At 41.4% G+C, this 22,763-nt stretch overlaps 1 protein-coding gene across 1 annotated transcript in view; it reads left to right on the top strand.

Moving 5' to 3' along the window:
- Window positions 1-504: 504 nt before the first annotated feature.
- LOC101602722 (protoheme IX farnesyltransferase, mitochondrial) overlaps window positions 505-22,763 on the top strand; it is a 135,967-nt gene continuing 113,708 nt past the window's right edge. The window contains exons 1-3 of the mRNA XM_004663111.2: window positions 505-630; window positions 5,415-5,548; window positions 6,067-6,388. Coding sequence (XP_004663168.1) covers window positions 588-630; window positions 5,415-5,548; window positions 6,067-6,388 — 499 coding nt within the window. The 5' untranslated portion in view covers window positions 505-587. The remainder of the gene's footprint in view (window positions 631-5,414; window positions 5,549-6,066; window positions 6,389-22,763) is intronic.

The following is a 22,763-nucleotide window of genomic DNA, read 5'->3' as shown; positions in this document are numbered from 1 at the left end:
TCTTCTCAACTGTCTTACAAAACTACACATTACTATCGTTTACCGTGGTGCAGCTAAAGAACGGAGGCTAAGAGACTTACGCGCTTTCCCCCAACCAGGTTTACAGGTCGCGAGCCCCGGGAACCCCCTTGCAGAGTCTAAGACTGTCAGGGCGAGACAGAGCGACGCGTGGGCAGGTCAAGGTCATCCAGGCTCCCGTGGACGGCGCACGCCGTGACGCTGGGCCTCTGGACCAGCCGGGCGGACGGCCGTGGTAGCCGGGGAAGCGTCCGTCCGACCTGGAACTTTTAAACAGCCCGGCCCTACGCCGGGTCACGGGCGGCTCGGCTAGTCCACAGGCTGCCCGCCAGCTCCCGGGTCCCGAGGCGCGGCGCTTCGGCCGGGACGTCACGGCCACCGTGAGCTTCCCGAGCTTCCAGCACGGCCCGCACTCCAGGGCCCCACGGCGCAAGCGCGGCTCCGCCCCAGACCGGAAGTGACGCAGCGGAAGCGCACCGGCAGGGGCGGGCCCGCAAGATGGCGGCGCCCAGTAGCCGGTGAGGGGCGAGGACGCGGGTGTCCCGGTGGGGAGGCCAGGCTGCTGCATTATGGCCGCGTGCCCGCACACACTTTCTTCACGTCTCCTGACAGGTACTGTACCGGTCTCAGGCACAGTCTTTGGGATAGGTCTCTTCTGGAGCCATGTTCGCCGCCGTGGTTCCCGCTTGCCTGGCAACCTTGGGAGCCCTTGGCGAGGTCGGCTTGTCACCGGGAAGGAAGTGACCCTTGGGGTTTAGCCTGGGGCACAGAGGCCACGGGGTCGTGGACCAGCTTCGCGCTGTGGCCCACGTCGTCCGCAATGGGATCCTGCTCCCCTTTATTCCCTGGTGCTTTTGGCTCTCAGACAGTAGGAGAGTGGAGGAGAGGACAGAGGTTCAGGGCTCTGCAAGCCACCAGCCTCAGTTCTTACCCACAGGCTGGTAAGGACGAGGGAGGCACCTTGCTTTCCATTCAGAACCCAGCTTGTAATATAGAGCCACGATGACAACTTCGATAGTGGTAAGTGCAGAGTGAGAGCCTTTTCACTAGACTTCATCAGTGTGGCTCCTTATATAATTCTTCAGTTTGAAGGTCCCACATAAGACCTCACCTTTTCAGAGAGGGGGTCCAACCTGAGCACTCTGTCTAAAATAGAGGCTCTTACCCTTTTTTTCTAACATCACCTTATATATTCCCTCTCATCATGGTTAGTGCAGATTATAACCGTTCACACACACACACACACACACACACACACACACACACACACGATTTATTATGTTTCTCCCAACTAGAATATACTCTGTCTCTCTTGTTCACTGCTGTATTTTACAATGCCCAGAGGAGTACCTTGTGGACACTGCTCAGTAATCATTTCTAATGAATGAGATTTGTCCTCACACAAACATTAAAAAAAGAGATTGGGAGTTGTTTTGCCTACTGTTAATTTGAGATGATAACTAATTGCTCAGCAAGGAAAGTTTACAGATGGCTGTATTACAAACAAGATAGTAGAAGCTAGAGACTACCATTGGTCACATCCCAGAAACTTTCTACACCTCATCTGTCACATACAAGCCCCCTGAAGTATCTGGTACTGTTGACTACTGTGACTCCATGAACTTGATTTCTTCTTTTCCCATAATGTTATTTTATGAGTCTGTTCTGGTCTGTATGATCTCAAATCAAATCATTTGACTTTTCTGTAGTGGAGTTTACTTGTCTGTAAATGTGGTAATTGAACTAGATGATCTCAAAGGTCCCTTCTGACTCACAAAATAGAGCAGTGGTGGAAGGGAGTATAGTTAAAACACAGATAGGATTTGGTAAATATTAAAAGTAGGGAATAAGTTATGGAAGGCTCACTGTGTGTGTGTGTGTGTATTTAAGGATTATGAGTCTTTCTTGAATCACTTATTGTTGCCTTCTGCAATCCCTGACTGTGACTGTCCTTTGATCCTGACCCTTAGCACTTGTTCTGAGAGGACTCATCCCCATCTTTGTGCTTGAATTTTCCCTTCTGTGTGGAAGTTTATCCAATGTCTGCTCCTCAGATGGGCTGCTTTTCTACACTTAACTGCTCTGTATCCCCCAGTACTAGGACATTAGCTGCATGCAACCCTCATGCTACTAGTTGAGACTTTACAATGATGGAGCCGAAGAACTTAATACTGTACTTTCAGAAACTGAACATTATGGTGGGAAAAATCATTTGATCTGTATGATTAATTTGAAAGATTCACTAATTTGGTGGAAAGAGGTGGTAGAGAAGGAAAAGTAGGACTATAGGTAATTAACAATTGTCTGGTTTTTTTTTTTTTCAAGATAGAGTCTTACTATGTAGTCTCAGGCTGGCCTCGAACTCATGGAGATCCTCCTACCTCTGCTTCCTAAGTGTTGGGAATAAAGACATGTGCCACCACACCTGGCTGAGTTTGGTTTAACAATTTTTGGTCTCTATTTGATGGTGAGCAGTGTCTATGGTTATCTTTCTACGTTTTAAGATACCTCTTGTAAGCTCTGAGCATATTAAAGTTGACATTTGATTATCTAAGTGTTGAAACCTAGATGTTACTAAAGAAAGTGTTTTCATTGTTAAGCTGTTTTTAATTGTTGAAAGAATGTCCAGGGTGGTTCCAAGGCAAACACATATTTATGTATTTGAAAAATAAGTGTCATAATTAAGTGTAATTATTTGAGAATAGGTTTCGATGAAGAGGTGACTTATCTCTAATCGAATTGCCATGTATTTCAAAGGGCCATGATAGTTCTTTACAGTCAAGGCTACATGGGCTGTTCACTCATCAAATACTGTTTCATATTATTATGTAGGAAGAGTTCTGGTAGCTGTTATAAGAAAGCTAAGAGCTGGGCGTGGTGGCACATGTCTTTAATCCCAGCACTTGGGAGGCAGAGATAGGAGGATCACCATTAGTTTGAGGCCAGCCTGAGACTACATAGTGAATTCCAGGTCAGCCTGGGCCAAAGTGAGACCCTACCTCAAAAAACCAAAAAATTAAAAAAGCTAAATATAGAAGAGACCTTCCCATCAACGACCTAAAAAATTATGATGGCAGAAATAATTTGCATTAAGACTCATCATAAAATATGATATAAAGTGAGATAATAATTAAAAGATTCTTTGAAAATTTGTCAGGCAGAGTGGATTGCAAGCAAGGAAACAACATTAAGTCGGTTAAATTGTATTGTGTGATTTGTTTAGTGGACATTCACAAACTAGCATTGGTTTGAGGATGCCTTTATAGGTACAGGTGGGTGGAATATGTATTCTGGGTTTCAGGAAGAAAACTGCTAGTTCTTTGGAATGTGAATTGGAAACATAAGGGAATTACTAGAAGCAGGATGTCTTGACTTCTGTTATTACCATAGTCCAATGTAAGGTCATAAAGAGTCTGTGTCATTAGGAATGGAAAGAAGTGGGCAGATTTGATATGTGCTTTGGAGTTGACTGGACTTGCTGGTTGGTAGATGAAAAAGGAAGATTTCAAGATGACTGTGAAACCTGCAATTAGAAAGAGAAGTAAGGGAGACCATGAAATGGTCTGAAAGACATCCTGCTATCCATGTACATGGAGACACTATGAGCAATTAGATATGGCTTAATTACTCTGTAGAAATGAGTTAAAGATTAGCAGTTGTCCCCCCCCTTTTTCTTTCTTTTTTCTTTTTTTTTCCAGAGACAGTATTGAGTGTTCAGAACAGTGGGAACGGCTGTCTTGAAGTGACAGGCTCAGTGCTATGTGACTTCCTGAGGAGACAGGGATGTCTTACTTATCCAGAGGGCGTCAAGGACAGACCCAAAGAAACAACTTCATGCAAGTGTATCTTGGTGCACCAGTGTGTTTATATTGATAACTTGCAGGAACATGGATGAGGGGTTACTAATACAAATGTGGGAGACTGAAGTGCCTGCAGTGTTAAAAAGTCCATCCCCAAACTGGTGGTGGCTCAGGAAAGCTGCATCACTAGAGTTCCCTGTGCAGCTTGCAGGGCATCTTCTTCAAAGAGTCTCCTCCCCAGTAATTTGGGGGAGGCACTTCATGAGTCTTGTAATTCTCTGAGCTTCTGGAGTTTTTTAAAAATTTTAGCTTCCTGAGTCTTAGGAACATCTCTCCATGAGACAGTGTTTCAGTGAAGCAGAAATAGATTCATAGCAGGGACAGTTGAGGCACCATAGAAAACAGCAAGAGCAAAGCCAGGCATGGTGGCACACACCTTTAATCCCAGCACTCAGGAGGCAGAGGTAGGAGGATCACTGTGAGTTCAAGGTCACCCTGAGACTACATAGTGAATTCCAGGTTATGGAAACCCTACCTTGGAGGGGGGAAAAAAAAAAAAAAACAGAAAGAAAACAGCAAGAGCAAAAAGAAGAGAACCAAGAGCCTGTAGTATCATGGAGGTTGTGGTGGTTTGATTCAGGTGTCCCTATAAACTTATATGTCCTGAATGCCTGATACCCAGCTGATGGCAATTTGAGAATTGGAATCTTGCTGGCAGTGTGTTTATTGTTGGGGGTGTGCTTATGGGTGTTATAGCCACTTTACCCTTGCCAGTGTATGGCACACTCTCCTGCTGCTGTTGTGTACCCAGTGTTGGCCAGGAGGTGATGTCCAGCGTCTGCTCATGCCACATTTTCCCCTGCCATCATGGTATTTCTCCTTGAGTCTGTAAGCCAAAATAAACCCTTTCCTTCCATAAGCTGCTTTTGGTTGGGTGCTTTCTGCTAGCATTGCAATGCTAACTGCAACCAGAGACAGAGGTTGTGAGGAGAGACTTATGGACAAGAAAGTTGCATGTGGGGAACACTAGTGTTATATAGATGTTCAAATACTTGTCCAGGCTGAGGCCTGAGACAAGTGATGAATCAGTTAAGAGATTTAGTAAAACAATTAAAAGCCGCATTTGGATGCAGGAGAAGTAACTAGCCAGATAGTCCTACTTCATTGAAAATTGTTTCCTCTTCCTTTTAGTTGTACTATAAGTGACCAAATACACACCTGAAATTTGAATGCCTATTTCAGTTATTAACATTTACTGAGAATTGTGCCCCTTTTATTCTCCTTTTTAAATAGGAAATTGATTTTTTAATTTTTTTTTCTTACAACTTTCGGCATTTCTGTATTTAGTATAATAATTTGGCATAATGACATAGAAGTGAAAATTTCCCTAACTTTCCAGAAAAATTATTATGACTAACCCAGTGAGTTGTGCTGCCAGATTGCAATTATTCGCAGATCTGAATCAGATAATTTATTTAAGCTCAGTCACCACACAGAGCAGCTGACTTGGTTGGCTATGTTTCTGGGTAGGTGTAGACATTGTATAGTGAGAAGCATTAACCGCTTTAACACTTCTTCCTCTTCTCTCTGTTACAGGTTGGGTAGGAGGATGTGTCTGGTATCTAGAAAGAAGAACTGTACACCAGTCCCCCCACACGTTTATGCACATTCTCAGAAATGTCAATAAGCAGTGGATTACATTTCAGCACTTTAACTTCCTCAAACGAATGGTGCGTGCATGACCCCGATTCTGCTTCTTTCTGCCTCCACTTTTCTCTATATGAGGGAATTTCAGAGATTCCCAGTAAAAGAACGCCTTTAAGAAATATTGTTTGAAAAGGACTTTTATCTAATGTTCTCTTAAGTTTGTCCAAAACTTTAATCTCTTGTTTTGATTATTCTTCAGCCAGAATAATTCTGGCATTTGAGGTTAAATATATGAACCTGAACTTATTGATTAAGGTTGAATGAAGATTGAAAACTTCTGGCATATTTCAGCTAAGCTAAAATTGGGAAAAGCTGAATTTGTATAATGCATCTTTTCACATTCTTTGCAGTTCCATAAATATAATATAGAAATAATTGTTTAATAGTATGTACCTCTCTTATTTCTTTCAAACATCGGTGCATTTAAGTCTTTCAAAATACTTATGAGTAGGAATTAACTTTTTGTAATTTTTTTAGGCATTTTATAATGGCATTGATGCTGTGTTTTATAATAGCATGTGCTACTTGTTTGTTTGTTTAGTACGTCACACAGCTCAACAGGAGTCTCAGCCAGCAAGTCAAACCGAAGCCAGAGCCAGTAGCTTCTCCCTTCCTTGAAAACACTTCTTCAGGTCAAGCCAGAGAAGAAGTAGATGAGATGAGGTCTCTCTCACCTCCCAGCCTGTTGTCGTCCCAAAGGCCAAACACAAAGGAGCTGATGGAACTCGCATCCGTCCCCATAGTTGAAGGTGCCGTAGATGTGGGGAAAGAGGCAAAAGAAGAAAAGCAGTGGAAAGAGATGAAGATTCAGGTGGATGATTTGCCTGGGATTTTGGCTCGACTGTCCAAAATCAAACTAACAGGTACTTGACTCTTCTGATGCAGTTACTTAATTTTGTTTTTCTTTGTGACTGCATTTCCTGCCTCCAAAGAATGATTTAAAACTCTAGATTGCCTCAGCATTTTTCTCCTCTTTAACAAAATTCATGGGGCTTGGAAGAAGGCTTAGTAGTTACAGACACTTGCTTGCAAAGCTTAGTGACCTGGGTTTGATTTCCAAGTACCCATGTAAAGCCAGATGCATAAAGTGGAGTATGTAGCTGGAGAGTTTTCAGTGGCAGGAGGCCCTGGAGTGCACATTCATATTCTCTCTTTCTCTCATCCTGCTTGCAAATAAATCAATAAAAGAATTCTTTTTATTTCAAAAATTTATTTATTAGTAAGGTAGAGAAAGAGTCAGATAGTGAGTGAGTGAGAGAGAGAGAGAGAGAGAGAGAGAGAGAGAGAATGGGTGCCAGGGTCTCCAGCCACTGCAAATGAACTCTAGATGCATGTGCCACCTTATGCATCTGGCTTATGTGGGCAGGTACTGGGGAATTGAACCTGGACCCTTAACTTCACAGGCAAGTGCTTTAACTGCTAAGCCATCTCTCCAGCCCCCCAAAAATTTTTAGGAAAAGAATTCAAACTCAAGTTATATGCACAGATTTATAAATAGTATTACAATGTAATTATTGTACTAGAATTGATCTCACTTTAATTTTCAATTAAGGCAGAATACTTAGCCTGCTTACTTCTATGTACTTAGTATTTGTATAGTTACTTTGATTTAGACATGCAGTCCTAGAGTTCTGGAACAAAAAACATTGAATGCTGGGCTTGGCGTGTTCTTATGGTATCCAGAGGGCTTGTGGCTCCCTCTGTTTTGCTCTGTGAAGGACTTCTGGAGTTATCCCATGTGTGTAGAGTCTAGAGTGTTTTCCAGTAGTGAGACTGGGAAAGTTTCCTTTTTATGTTCTTCCTTTTGCTAACTTTTCATAGTATATCAATTACAGGCTAATATATAAGTAAATTGCATATACTTGTATATTAGCCTGTAATTAGGTTATTTGGATGTGTTAGCTATCTTACAGACTATATTATTTTCTTACTGCAAAATTTGGGCATAGTTTATTCCGTGCTGTTTTAAAAGTGTGTTCCAGGGTTTCCTAGACACTGAAGACCTGCTCTCTTTTTTGGATGAAAATAAAGGGACAGAATGTGACAAGTGCACTGTCTCATTAAGCCAAGTACTTTTGAGGTCCAAAGATAACAAACGAGGTTGAGTTAAGTGAACAGAGGAGACTGAGGCTTCTGAATGTAGAGAAGGATTAAAGAAAGAATAATTTTACTTGTTTGTCTTTAAATGTCTTAGACCTGAAGACATGGTAAAAGGAGGTACACCAGGTGCTGTCTTTCCTTAGTGACAAAATTCAGTTAGAGAAATCCATTTGGTGAGATGATCGATAGACAGGGGTTTGCTGGTGTGGTGGGTGGACAGGGGTTTGGTGAGGTGATAGGTAGACAGGGGTTGTGTGAGGTGATGGGTAGATTGGGATGCTGGGTAGGCAGGGGTTTGGTGGGGAGATGGGTAGGCAGGTTGGTGGGTGGATGTGTAGGCAGGGGTCTGATGAAGGCACTGAAGAACTATAATGAGACCTGTATAGTATAACGCTAAAGCAATGAGCCTGATTCAACATGGTGTCCTTAAAATCAGGTCTACACAGTTTATGGGAGCTCAGCAAGAAGCCATCCCATGTCAAAAGCAGTTAATCTTTTGTCATTTGCACAGGAGGTCTGAGTGTCATGTTGACATGTTAAGGATGACTGCAGATAACTTACGGTATAAGCACGTAAGACTTTCTCCAGCTGCAGCCTCTGAAGTGACCCCTGTCAACAGCAGGCTCTCCTTGTGCACAGCATTGTTAACACGCCTGGTCTGCAGATTGCTTGTCCTCTTATCATCCCCTTTCTGTCAGTCGTAGCAGCATTCTCCTCTCCCCGGATGAGAAACCTTAGAGGAAGTCTTAACTCTTTTCACACCATTCTTCTTTCAGCTCTAATCGAGCGTCTAAGTGTTATTTGTGGTGCCTCTAAGATCTGCTTTTATCTCTTTGCAACTGTTAATCCAAGTTCAGGTTGGACACATGCAGAGACAGATTTTTGCAGCAATTTCTGCCTTCCTTTGCCTTCTTTCTCCCCTACTGCAGTTTATGGGAAAGGCTGCTTTCCCAAAGTGCTGCTCCAATTGCTTTTCCTAGCCTACACAGAAGTATTCTGTTGTTTCTGCATATTGCCTCCTTCCTCAGCTCTGCCTGGTTCTACAGCAACATACCTTCTTCCATTCCCTGTCTTCCATCCTGTAGTGGAGGCTGTCCCTTGCATCTCAATGCACTTATTCCCCCAGCCACCATGGGAGACTGGTCTGCCTATTTTGCATCCAGCCATGTCCTCAAGGGCCACTTTAGGAAACCTGACTTTGGTCCCAGTTTAGAATTTTGGCTGTAACATTAACTCAGCAGTCAGATTTTAGGTCGTTCCTTTACCTTTTGGAGATAATTTCTACATATGTCAGAAAAACGATGCATCATTCAAGAATTACCTTATGTCAGAATCACCCAGTAGTGTGCTTGACACTGAAATTCTGAATAGTTACAGGTGAATATTTAATTGTTGACTTACTGTGTTTTCTGTTTTCCATGGAATTGTTTCTGCATGTGCAGGTTGTTGGGGTGAATAAGTATTTAAAGCAGGGGAAATGTCAGGGACCTTGTGATTAGTAGAAAATCCTTTGGAAAGACAGAGACAAATATACCAGATGTATCCCAGTGTTTTCAGAGAACTGATGGTGTGACCTGAGTGTCATGGGGGAGGTGTGTGAATGTGTGAAGAGCTGGGGGGGGGGGGTGGGAGTATGTTGTCATATGGCCATGTATATCTTGCTGAAGAGTTAGCTGTTGAACCACAGCAATGAAAAGTTGTCAGAGGTTCCTTAGTGACATATTGTTACCTGTATTTTGTTTTATTTACCTTTCAAGTGTCTTAGTTACTGTTAAATTCATGTAAGCAATTGTTTAAAAAAAGATAATCTAGAGTTTCATGTCTTAAACTGAAGAAAAGTATATGTTAAAAAGTTTTTTAGCACCCATTTTCTAAGATAGTGAGTTTTATTATGTTTTCATATATGTATTTAGTATAACATTTGCATTTGAGAGAAAACATGTAATATTTGTCTGTCTTAGTCTGGCTTATTTTATTTAATGTGGCAGTCTCCAGTTCTTTCTATTTTCCTTCAGGCAACATAATTGAATTCTTCTTCATGGTTGAATAATACTTCATTATATGTACATACTTATCCATGCCTCTAGTGATGGGCTCCAAGGCTGGTTTGGTAACTTGGCAGACATGGATGTATACCCCTCGTTATTGCATGCTGACTTATAGTCCTTTGAATGTATACACCACAGTGATATAGCTAGTTCATATGCTAGTTTTTAGTTTTCTGAGGAAACGCTATACTGTTTTCCATGAAAGAATCCTTTCCATAAAATTGTTACTGGAAATACAGCTTTCTCTAGATACACATATGCACATGTTGATATGGTTGTGTTTTGTTAGCAGAAATGGGATCATGTTATGTATATATTTGTATATAAATATATACACTTATATAGGCTATATACACACATGTATATATAACATACATATAACTTGCCATTTTCCTGTAATAATGTAGCTTTTATTGACAGTATTTACCTTACATATACTATTCCATTATGTGAATCTGCAATTATGTACTTAAGTAATCTAAAAGTACATATTTAGGATGATATAGAATGTTGCCAGGTTTTCTTTTTAGTGTTTATTTTTGTACATGACCTTACCATATTTTTCCCAAACTGTCTTGGAACTTGCTATGTAGTTTAGGCTGACTGCTCTCAGTCTTCCTCCTTCTACTTCTCAAAAGCTGGGATTACAGGCATGAACCACCATGCCTGGCATGCCTAGTTTTTTGCTTCTAAAAGCAATTCTGTGATTAATTTATATGTACATAAGTCTTTATATACTTATTTGAATCTGTATATAGAATGAATGCTTAAGAATGTAATGACAAGCCGGGCGTGGTGGCGCACGCCTTTAATCCCAGCGCTCGGAGGCAGAGGTAGGAGGATTGCCATGAGTTCAAGGCCACCCTGAGATGACAGAGTTAATTCCAGGTCATCCTGGACCAGAGTGAGACCCTACCTCGAAAAACCAAAAAAAAAAAAAAAAAGAATGTAATGACAAATTTTAAGCATTTAAGTTTCTTTTAAAAATAGACCAATTTGCCTCTAAAATGGTATTATTTACACCTTGCACAACAGCATATGAGTTTGATGTACAAAACACAAAATGAGGAAATAAGAAGACAGTATAGCATCTAGGTTGTATCATGCTTATTTCTCATTGCTTTTAGCTAGATTTATAGCGCCAAAAACCAGAAAGTGGGGCAGAAACATGTGAGAAGGAGGCAGTTATATGGGAAAGGAACATGAGCCGGTTGATTGCAGAGAACAAAGAAGCTAAGGACACACCTGCAGTGGTTGGTGAAGAGAATTCAGTACACGGAAGCCAAGAACTCTGCATTTGGACAGTACGCAAGATCCCACCCATCAGAGTTCCAGGGTGCAAAACTGAAAGCCCATTGGAAAGGACAGTGTTGAATAGAGTGCCACCGCAGGCATTCTGTGTTGGAAACAACCTTCTAGGGTGGTGTCTTCCCAGGTTCAGCCACCCAGGCACACTGGAGGCTCTGCAGCTATGGTGAAAAGGGGCCAGGCTACAGTTCAAGTTGACAGCAGAATTGGATGGCCATATCCTTCAAGTACTGGTTTTATAGGCCTGTGGGATGTAAGAAAGCTGGTCATGGAGGCTTGCACGAAACTTCTGAAAAGCAGGAGCCATGCAGCACTAGCCTAGCCTGGCGGAGCCTAGACGATGCCTCCACGAGCCCTAAGTATTAGACCTGGATTTACAGGTTTCGTGTTTGTCCTGATAGATTTCAGTTTTGCTTGGTTCAGTCTTTTCTTGGTATGTTCCAGTTGGATCCATTTTGGAATGGTAATGTTTAGTCTGCTTTGTATGTTGGAAGTTTATAAATTTGATTTAAGTTTACAAGAGCTTGTAGTTAAAAGATTGCCTTGAGTCTAAGAAGGTACTTTGCACTTTTCACTGTGGTGGAACTATAAGATTATGGGGCTTTTGAAGTTGGACTGAATGTATTTTGTTTTATGAAATGGCCAGGAGTGTATGGGGACCAGGGCCGGAATACTATGGATTCAATGTGAAATGACCATTATAGGCACGTGTGTGTGAATATTTGGTCCCCTGCAGGTGGTGCTGTTCTGAGAAGTTTTAAGACCTTTAGGAAATTGGCCCCACTAAAAAAAAGTGGGTACTCTTCCTGGTTAGTCCTCAGGATATGAGAAAGCTGCCAGAACATTTTTATGTTTAGTCCTCCTTTACAGAAAACATTTGCTGGTCTAGTGATAAAGAACACAGACTGATAAGAAGCAAGAATGATGGAAGACAAGTAGATAGCAGTACTGGGTAGAGTGAGGAAGTAGAGTAGAATCTTAGGTAGAGAACTATGAAGATGTAAAATGAAAGGTTGAGACCTTGGAGTTGCATAGGTTTCAGATTCCCTTAGGCAAAACAAGTTTCTCTGTACATAGTATCCTAAATGTTGCCCAACTCTAAGAAAACAACATGGCAAACTGTGGAACCAGGATCCTCCCATTCAAATTCTGGATTTTGCTAGCTGAGAGACAAGTTTCATAATTTTTATCTCAGATTACCCATCTGCAAAATAGGCAGACTAATAGTGCTTACATGGTAGGGTTGTTTTGAATATTAAATGAGTTCATATTGACATACTACATGTTTGGAGCATCTATTCATGCTTAGTTACAAAAACAAAAAAAATGAGAAACGTGGTGTTGCAGTCAGGTTCGCATTGTTGGTAGAAATCACCCAACCAAGAGCAGCTTGTGGGAAAAAAGAGGTTTATTTTGGCTTACCAGCTCAAGGGGAAGTTCCATGATGGCATGATCAGAGGGTGGACATTACCCCTTGGCCAACATAAGGTAGACCATACTAACAGGAGAGTGTGTCAAACACTGGCAAAGGGAAACTGGCTACAACACCCATAAGCCCGCCCCCAACAATACACTGCTTCCAGGAAGCGTTAATTCCCAAATCTCCATCAGCTGGGAACCTAGCATTCAGAATACCTAAGTTTATGGGGGACACCTGAATCAAACTACCACATGTGGTTGCCTTCCCAGGCACTGAGTTTGCTACCTTGCTCTGTACAATAATTGTAGACTTCTGTGTGGAGACATGGCTGGATGGTGATATTGATATATAAGAATGTAAATGCATAAGCAAGAAACAAGTTTTAGTAAAGTAAGTTTTAGTAAAGAGAGTTTGATTTTGAACAAGTGAGATTTGAATTGCCTCCAGCATATCTACTGGGCATGTGGCTGTGAAGAACAGGAGTCCATAGAGTTCTGGTCTGAGCATGCTAGGCATCTGCAGTCCAGAGTCACTAGCAAAGCCTGGCACAGAGCGGTGATCCGGGACAGGCTAAACAGGGCGGAGGGGGACCGAAGGGCAGGACTTTGGGCCTGTCAATAGAGCTTGCAAAGAAGTAAATGGTCAAAGGGAAGAAAACCAGAAAGGGGTCTGTAACAGAAGCCAAACACATAGGACCAGATCATAAAGAAAGTGTGCCACTGTCAGATTTGAGAGAACTTCTGGCAAGAAAGCACTTTATTTTCTTTGGCAGTTACAGTTGACTGTTTGCTAAATCAGGAAATCAGTGACATCCTTGAACATGATCAATGTTTCCTGTTCGTGTGTGTGTGCATGTGCATGCACTTACTTGGTGCAGATTTGAGATCCATTGTGCACACACGTAGAGATATGACCTATGGAGGACAACATGTGTCTGTCTACCTCATTTCCCTGAGACAGAGTTTCTCATTGGGTCTTTAGCTGACCATTTGTCAGCTAGACTAGCTCACCAGTGAGTTCCGGTGAACCTCCTGTCTGTCTCTGTCAGCACTGGGATTACAGGCATTCATGGCCATGTGCAGCTTTTTATGAGGGTGTTGAGAATCAAATTCAGGTCCTCATGCTTTCACAGCCAGCATTCTTACACACTGTGCCATCTCCTCAGCCCTGATGTTTCCTTTTCTTAAAAATCGTACATGAGGGTTGGAGGGATGGCTTAGCGGTTAAGGTATTTGCTTGCAAAGTCAAAGGACCCAGGTTCGATTCTCCAGGACCCACATTGGCCAGATGCACAGTGGGGCACACACATCTGGAGTTTGTTTGCAGTGGCTGGAGGCCCTGGTACGACCATATTCTCTCTCTCTCCCCCTCCCTTTTTCTCTATCAAATAAATAAAAATAAAATATTTTTAAAAAAACCTTACATGAGATACTTTAAGTAATTTTCTGTTTCTGTGTTCAGTTATCTTCATGTGTATTCATTAGGAACAAAAGAAGATATTTAAATCAGTTATATTTCTGACTTTATGTTCCAGATGCAAATTGTTTTACAATTTTTCTTACACTAAGTAGAAACTTGGATGCACACATCATGTGTTGGTACCATCATTTCCCTCCTCCTGGCCCCCATTTCACTGAGGGCCCTCCTCAGTGAGATTGCTGGTATTCGCCGTGGGATTGTGTGTTATGAGATGTGAGAGCAGCAGTCAGTCATTGTGAGGGAGGCAGTGCATCTGGACGTTCCCTCCTACCCTGTGACTCTTAAAATCTTTCCACCCCTCTTCCACAACATTCCCTGAGCCACGGTGGGTGTGTGCAACTTCTTAGTATTTAAGACATGGTGTCTCACAGCTATGAAATCAATCACTTAATGTTACATACCATGCTGTTTGGTGTGCACCACCTCATTAGCCCCTCATTGTCAGCGTGGTACAGAACATTAATAGCATGGTTCTTAGAACGGTGATTTGTGTCGTCTCTCCCAGGTATTGATCCCATAGGTCTGGAATGGGACCCAGAGATCTGCATGTTTGACATCAACACCACCCTGATACAGGTTGTCAGGACATCCTTTACCAAGCTGAAGGAGTTTGGAATCAGTGTCAGACCTCATCAGGGTCCTGCTGGAGGTGGAGGGTGTTCACCTAGTAAGAGCCAGCACTACTGGTTAGGACCACTGGCAGCAGCACAAGCACCTGTGCAGAACTGGACCACAAGATGGGCATGAGAATCAAGGTGGAAACAAGGAAAAGGGCATCGCAGCCTCACCTCCAGCCACAGGTGAAAAAGTTCCAAAGCAGTATACTTCCCTCATACCCATGCCTCAGGTTTTTGGATGGACTAGTGGAATTTAATCATTTTCTTCTGGTTGTGTTGTTTTGTTTTGTTTTGTTTTTCCTATTTAAGGAAGGAACACCCTTAATCATGTTTCTGACTTTTACCCTCCCCACTTTAGTTTATTATTGAATTCACACATCTTGGTGTCAGCAAAATTTTTTCGTTAAGGAAATTCCTGGTATGTATCAACTGATTTCTTTTGGACTTTTGATACTATAGGCAATTCATTCATAGCTAATGGTAGCTGAGGCAGAAGTTTTTGGGAGTCAGCATCACTTTGTAAATAGTCTTTCTTTGCCTCCTTTTGTTTAGAGCTATTATATGCCAAGGATAATTAACAGTGGGGTAAGGGAGAGCCGTGCAGTAGCCAGGCTTACATTATGCTTGCAGTATGTTAGGATGGCTGTATATAGCCTGGATCCTTGGTGTGTATACCAGGACACGGGCCAAAGTTTGCTTGTGTGAATATCATTTGTAGATATTTTTTTCTATGAAGACAAGTAAGACTTAGTGTACAAGGAAGGAAGGAAATGGCTCTTTTGAATTTGTCCTGCCAGCTGAGATAGTCACAACATGTTTGTAGAGTTTGTTGCATGCACCACACAAGAGTGAGGACATTTTATTTGGATTAGGATCATAAGAGACTTCACTGAGTCAACTGAGTTTGTACTTAATGTAGGTCAGTAAAAAGCATGACCATTTTCCCTGAATAACATCTGTGCTGCAAAGTTTTAACGAATTTACCAAGACTAGTACACTAAAATAGATTGTTTATTGGTACCATTAGATTATGCTGCAGATACAGCCTATGGAAACTACCATCTGTCAACATATAGATGCTTTTCTTGTGGTCCAGGATGCAGCTTTTTATTAAAGGGAATAAAATAAACTAAATAGAGTAAAATAAAATAAAATAGAGGATACAAATACATTTAGATTACTTGTATAGTTTTTTTTTTTTTTAACTTTCATTTATTTATTTGAGGGAGAGTAAAGCATGGGCACCCCCAAATGAACTGCAGACACAAAGAATAATTTTGTGCATCTGGCTTTACATGGTTACTGGGGAATTGAACCTAGGTTGCCAGGCTTTCCAGGGAGGCACTTTTAACCACCGAATCATCTCTCCAGCCCTACTTATAGCTTTGAAAACTCACCTATTAGCTATACCAAAGGGCTTCTATGTTTCCATAAAAATATTACTTGCAGAATTATAATTTCTTGAAGATCACATTTAAACTATATAATAACACACTTTTCATTGTGGTATTTTTGTCACATAAATATTAGGAAAAAATAGTGATATGTTTAAAAAGAGCTGGTATGGTGGCACACACCTTTAATCCCAGAACTCAGAAGGCAGAGGTAAGAGGATTGCTGTGAGTTCAGTGCCACCCTGAGATTGCATAGTGAATTCCAGGTCAACCTGAGCTAGAGTGAGACCCTACCTTGGGCAAAAAAAAAAATGAAATCTCCTTATAATTTCACCATATGAAAATAATCTTTTTTGGAGATTTTAGTTTATTTGCTTGAAGAACTTAATATCATAATCATTTTCTTGTTTGGTAACCTTATTTTTTTTAAGTTTTCTTTTTCTTTTAACTTTTTTTTTTTTTTTTTTAAGGCAGGGTCTCACTCGAGCTCAGGCTAACCTGGAATTCACTATGTATTCTCAGGGTGCCCTCTAGCTCACTGAAATCCTCCTACCTCTGCCTCCCAAGTGCTGGGATTGAAGGCATGCCCCAACACACCTGATTCTTTTAACACTTTTATTGAGAAATATAAATATATATATACTTGAGAGAGTGAGACAGAAGCAGAGAGAGAGAGAAAATGGGTATGCCAGGCCTCTAGCCACTGCAAATGAACTCCAGAAACATGCACCCCCTTGTGCCTCTGGCTTATTTGGGTCCTGGGGAATTGAACTGTGGTCTTTTGGCTTTGCAGGTGAATGCCTTAACTGCTAAGCCATCTCTCCAGCCTTAAAAAAAAATTCTTATTTATTTGAGAGAAAAAGAAAGAGAGAGATAAGGTAGTGAGTATGGGCACTCCAGGACCTCCTGCCACTGCAAATGAACTCCAGACACGTACTCCAGTATGTGCATCTGGCTTTACGTAGTTATTGGGGAATCAAACCCAGGCTTTCAGGTTTTGCAAGGAAGTACCTATAACTGCTGAGCCATCTCTCCAGCCCTTTAAAAATACTTTTATTTATTTGCACGCAGAGAGTGGTAGAGGGAGATAGAGAGAATGGGCATGCTAGGGCCTCTAGCCACTCCAAATGAACTCCAGATGCATCTGCCACCTTGTGCATCTGGCTTTACATGGGTACCAGGAAATCGAGCCTGGGTCGTTAGGCTTTGCAGGCAAGCACTTTAATTGCTTAGCAATTTCTGCAACCCCTAAATATACTTTTATTTATTTGTGTGTGTGTGTGTGTGTACATGAAGATTATCTTGCCATGGCAAGTTTTGTGTTTGGCTTTATGTGGGTATTGGGGGAATTGAACCCAGGCCATCAAGCTTTGCAGGCATGCACCTTTAACCACTGAGCAATCTCCCCAGCCCTTTATTGAGGATTTTAATACATGAACTATAATTTAATTGAATCTCCATCTTATTACCCTCTTCCCCATTCTGTTGAGCATCATCCTCTTTCCAAGTAGTCTTTCTGTTTTGATGTCTCATTCTTTTTGTTCTTCTCCATCCTCTACACCAAAATGTTGGTGGGCATCCAAATGATGCAGGTATTATGGGGCAACATCAACTACTGTAAAGTCACTAATTTGTTCATGTCCAGAGGCCATTGCTTGAAAGTACTCCTTCCTACCCTGTGGCTCTTAAGCTGTTTGTGCCCACTCTTCCACAATGCGGTTTGAGCCTTGGAGGCCATGATAGAGATGTCTCACTCAGTGTTGAGCTCTCCTCAGCCTTTTATTTTCCACTTTGTTGAGGATTTTGTTGTTGCTATTGTTTTTGTTTTTGACGTAGGGTCTCAATCTAGCACAGGCTGACCTGGAATTCACTATGGAGTCTCAAGGTTGGCCTTGAACTCACAGCAATTCTCATACCTCAGCCTGCATACTTGGATTTTGTTGCACTTACTGTCTACCACCATCTTCATAGAGAAGCTCCTCTAGTTAGTAATGAGAGTAAGACTTTTACCTATGTCCTTCTTGGCAATGTTCTTTGAGCCTTGGTGGGTATGGCAGAGATGACTCATCCAGTGCTAAGCACTGGGCTTATATGTACATTTAGAAGGCAGTTTGATTGGCTCAGTGTATCCATTTCTACAAAGAATAGTGGCATTTTCCATTCCAGGGCCCATGTGCTTCCCAGCCATAAGATTTTGAGTTGGTTTGAAGTACCAGCAGTGAATTTTGTCCCCCTGACCAGGCCTCAAATCCAATCACAATGTGAGGGAGTATGCGACGGAGGGGCTTGTCAGAATCTTCCCAGGGTGAACCCTTTGAAAGCAGAGACCACATTTGTCTTGTTGACTATGGTTTTCCCATTAGCTAGTTTAGTGCCTTGCATTTATATTTTTGCAAGAACAAATATCTCAGCAGGGGAAAATGTGTAATAAACTCTATCACCATTTGCAGAATTTTGCTCAGCTGAAGCTTTTAACTATAAATAATCTCTTAGAGTGATGTGTCACTTAGTGATGAGCTCATATTCTGAGGAATGAGCTAGTAGGTGATTTTGCTGGTCATAGAGATTAGGTACAGAAAACCTGGGTAGATACAGTGTTACTGAGCAGTAGCATCTTATAAAACTACACTGTAATCTGCTTTAGGATGAAATGTTATTATGTGGTCCATGGATATATTTACATAGGCTGTAGAAGTTTAATGCTTAGTGATGAATAAAACATACTGTTTCTAAACCCAGTGATTTCAGCCTGCTTTTTTTGTAGTTCTTAGTTTGCCTACTGCTATTGTGTCCTGAACTTTGCAATCTGCCACTTTTTTTTGTATTCAGCATCACTATGAGTATTGAAGATGGCTTCATTCTTTTTCTTAAATATTTATTACATTTGTGAAAACTGCCCCTTGAAGCTAAGGGAACATAAATGTTATCAGTGAATCAATCCATATTAGCTTGGCAAGGGATTGGTTTCCATAGTGTAGTGATTATCACGTTCACCTCACACTTATATGGATAGCTGTGCCAGTAAAGATATGCTTCTAGTTCATCATCTAAATTCTTCTTGTCAGAAACTTGTCTGGAATGCTTAGAATAATGGCATATGCAAATAATTGTTTCATTACCAGAAGTAAATGAATACTTGTAGTAACAAAGCAAATCATGCAACATTAAGTTAGGCATGTGTTTAAGATATAAAGAATTAGTGAGAGGGCTGGGAAGGTGGCTCAGCAGCTAAAGGCACTTGCTTGCCATGCCCTCCTGGCCTGGGTTCAATCTCCAAGTCACCCATATAAGTTGAATGCTAAAAATGCCCCAAATATCTGATGTTTGTTTACAGTGACAAGATGTCCTGATAATGCCCATGCATACACGCATATACACACATACACAAATAAATAAATATTTTTAAAAAGTATTGCAAGTCCATTTTACTGACATATTACATGTTTTGAGAAAAATAACAAGATACTGTGAAAATTAGAATGAAGACTTCATCTTAGTTGTATTTGAAATGCTGACCTGTTCCAGTAGCTGCTTTGTGGATGGCACACAATTCTGATAAACTCAGCTGAGCTTCACTATGCAATGAGAACTTGTCAGCTAACAATTTCTTCCTGTCACACTCATTGTGGAAGATGTTTCCATGTCTCAAAAGTTTTCCTTCTGTGTATTTTAACTTACAGAGGTGCCAACTTTATGGAAATGCCATTTAGTTAATTGAAAGTTATAAATTTCTGTCCATTGCATCTCAAAAGAAAAAAACTTGTGGTTTTACAGTATTAGTTCTTGAATATAGGAAGTACCCTGAGAAGAAACTTTTGGAAAATGCCTAAGAATAGGACAGCAAAGCAAAAAAGGTCTTGGGCTCAGGGCAGTATTATAATTGCCAGAGCAATCTAAGGGCTTAACTCTGGCATACACACAGATCTAATCTATGTGTCCACAGGACTGAGGGCGAATTCATTCTCCTCTTCTGAGTAGACTTTGTGCTGCACACCTGATGCTTCCTGGTGAACTCTGGGAGCTGTGCCACTTGAGCAGCAGTGGTCCTGTTCAGTGTGAAGTTGAGAGGCTTTGTGTGATCCTAGGACTCTGAGACTAGCGTGGTCATTAAGTATGGGAGGAGGGAGGGAAAGAAGAAGAAAGGGAGGGGGAGTATTAGTCTTTGCAGCTGTTATTTTATTAATTTGATTTTTATTTATTTACTTACTAATTTATTAGAGAGAGGTAGAATTAATGGGCTCTACAGGACCTCTAGTCACTGCAAATTGAACTCCAAATGTGTGTGCCACAATATGCATCTCACTTACTAGAGAATTGAACCTGGGTCCTTGGGCTTTGCAGGCAAGAATCTTAACCACTAAGCCATCTTTCCAACCCTGAAGCTGTTGTTTTAATCTCTATAAAATGGCTTCTCTTTAGCAGTGTATGGTGTGTGATCAGTAACTCTTGGTTGATAGCCTTCTTTGTGGCTAAGAAAAAAATATTGTCTGTCATCATTGACTTTTTCTCAGAATTTGACAGTCAGCATGAAAATTCTCACCTCCTTTGATATATGTGCTGGTTAGATGGCTATACTAGAAAGATCTCATAGTACTACCAGCCTATGAAGCAAAATGCAAAACAAAACAAAACAAAAATCTTCACTTAAATTAGAAATTCAACCATTTGAAGCTTAAGGTGCTAACAGAAATAAAGGGAGACATGGATGCATAAGAACCATTGGTAGTAAAATATATACTCATTTGCAAATCAGAAGACTATCTCCTGTCTCTGAACTGAGTTATATCAGTTGAACTTAGAGATCTACTAACAAAACATTACTTAGGGCTGGAGAGATGGCTTAGTGGTTAAGCACTTACCTGTGAAGCCTAAGGACCCTGGTTTGAGGCTCGATTCTCCAGGACCCACGTTACCAGATGCACAAGGTGGGGCACTCGCTTGGAGTTCATTTGCATTGGCTAGAGGTTCTGGCGCACACATTCTCTCTCTATCTACCTCATTCTCTCTCAAAACAAAACCAAAAAAACCCAACAACAACAACAAACAACAAAAAACATTGCTTAGACACACACATAAGCAAAACCACACAAGTTCATTAACTACCTATTCCATACTTAAGAGCCTTAAAGAGAATACCTCTTATGGGCTGGAGAGATGGCTTAGTGGTTAAGTGCTTGCCTGTGAAGCCTTATGATCTCGGTTTGAGGCTTAATTCCCCAGGACCCACATTAGCCAGATGCACAAGGGGGCGCACACATCTGGAGTTCATTTGCAGTGGCTGGAAGCCTTGGTGTGCTCATTCTCTCTCTGTCTCTCTGTCTGCCTCTCTCTCTCTCTCTCTCTCTGTCACTCTCAAATAAATAAATAAAGATGAACAAAAAATATTTTTTTAAAAAAGAGAATACACCTTAAATCTTTGGGAATTGCCTTGTAGTATTGCATAGTATCAGCTATCTAGAATGAGATAATAGATCACAAGGGTATTTGAAATGTATAGAAAATCTCAACAATCATTTAGCCAATGGTATTTATCTTTCTACCAAATATTGTCAGAATAGTTCATTATCCAGATTGATTTATCAGAGCTGTCTTTCACCTCATTCTTTTGGGAGTGAAAGCTAAAAAATAGGGTACCATTACGAGACACAGACAAGCTGGGCATGTGGCACACGCCTTTAATCCCAGCACTCGGGAAGCAGAGGTAGGAGGATCACCGTGAGTTCGAGGCCACCCTGAGACTCCATAGTGAATTCTAGGTCAGCCTGGGCTAGAGTGAGACCCCACCTCATAAAACCAAAAAAAAAAAAAAAAAAAAAGAGAGAGAGAGAGAGAGAGAAAGAGGCAGACAATAGGATAGTGGGATATAGCTGTGCAGATTTTCAATGTCATCCTTATGGTTAGTTAATTGATGAGCTGAGGAGGAAATAAAGTGCATCTGCTGTGTTCACAGACCAGGAATTCTCGGAGTAGTAAGCCCTTTAAAAATCTTGAAGTAGGGCTGGAGAGATGGCTTAGCGGTTAAAGCGCTTGCCTGTGAAGCCTAAGGACCCCAGTTTGAAGCTCGGTTCCCCAGGTCCCACATTAGCCAGATGCACAAGGGGGCGCACGCGTCTGGAGTTCGTTTGCAGAGGCTGGAAGCCCTGGCGCGCCCATTCTCTCTCTCTCCCTCTATCTGTCTTTCTCTCTGTGTCTGTCACTCTCAAATAAATAAATAAAAAATTTAAAAAAAATTTTGAAGTAGCTTTTCTCAGAAAGTCTCTTGCACAATGGAAGAGGCAAAGCCTTCTGAGTGGTTAATTGCTTCTCTGGAAACTATCTGTGAGGTTGGTACTAGGGACACCAGCCAGATTGGCACTACCAGTCCTGTAAAACTTCAGTGCAGTGGCAAATGAAGCCCCCTCTTTTGCACAGCTAACAACGTGAGTACTGGATCTTTTTTTACCCATTCCCAATCAGGGGCCTTCTCCTCTATGACACTGTCACATTCCCCCAAAGCCTGTGCCGCAAGGGGGCGCACACGTCTGGAGTTTGTTTGCAGCGGCTGGAGGCCCTGGCTCACCCATTCTCTGTCTCTCTCTCTCTCTTTGCCTCTTTCTCTGTCACTTTCAAATAAATAAATAAAAATAAAACAACAAAAATATTTTAAACCAAAGCCTGTTCCTTGTGCAGCACTGTCATGAGTCCTAGGCAGGGACAGGATCTTAGAGCCTGCTTGTGATTGGATTTGTAATCTGCTAGGCAGGTATATGGGGGTCCTTCATTTAGTGAGTTTTTATCTAGTAAAATGAGTATTTGGAGCACTTATTGAAGAATCTTCCATAAGTCAGAGAGTAAATATGATACTGTGTGATCCCTGGTTAGACCTGGATTGA

Source organism: Jaculus jaculus, chromosome 12, assembly GCF_020740685.1.
Source record: "Jaculus jaculus isolate mJacJac1 chromosome 12, mJacJac1.mat.Y.cur, whole genome shotgun sequence".
Taxonomy (NCBI): domain Eukaryota; kingdom Metazoa; phylum Chordata; class Mammalia; order Rodentia; family Dipodidae; genus Jaculus; species Jaculus jaculus.
This window is presented reverse-complemented; position numbering and strand designations above follow the sequence as displayed.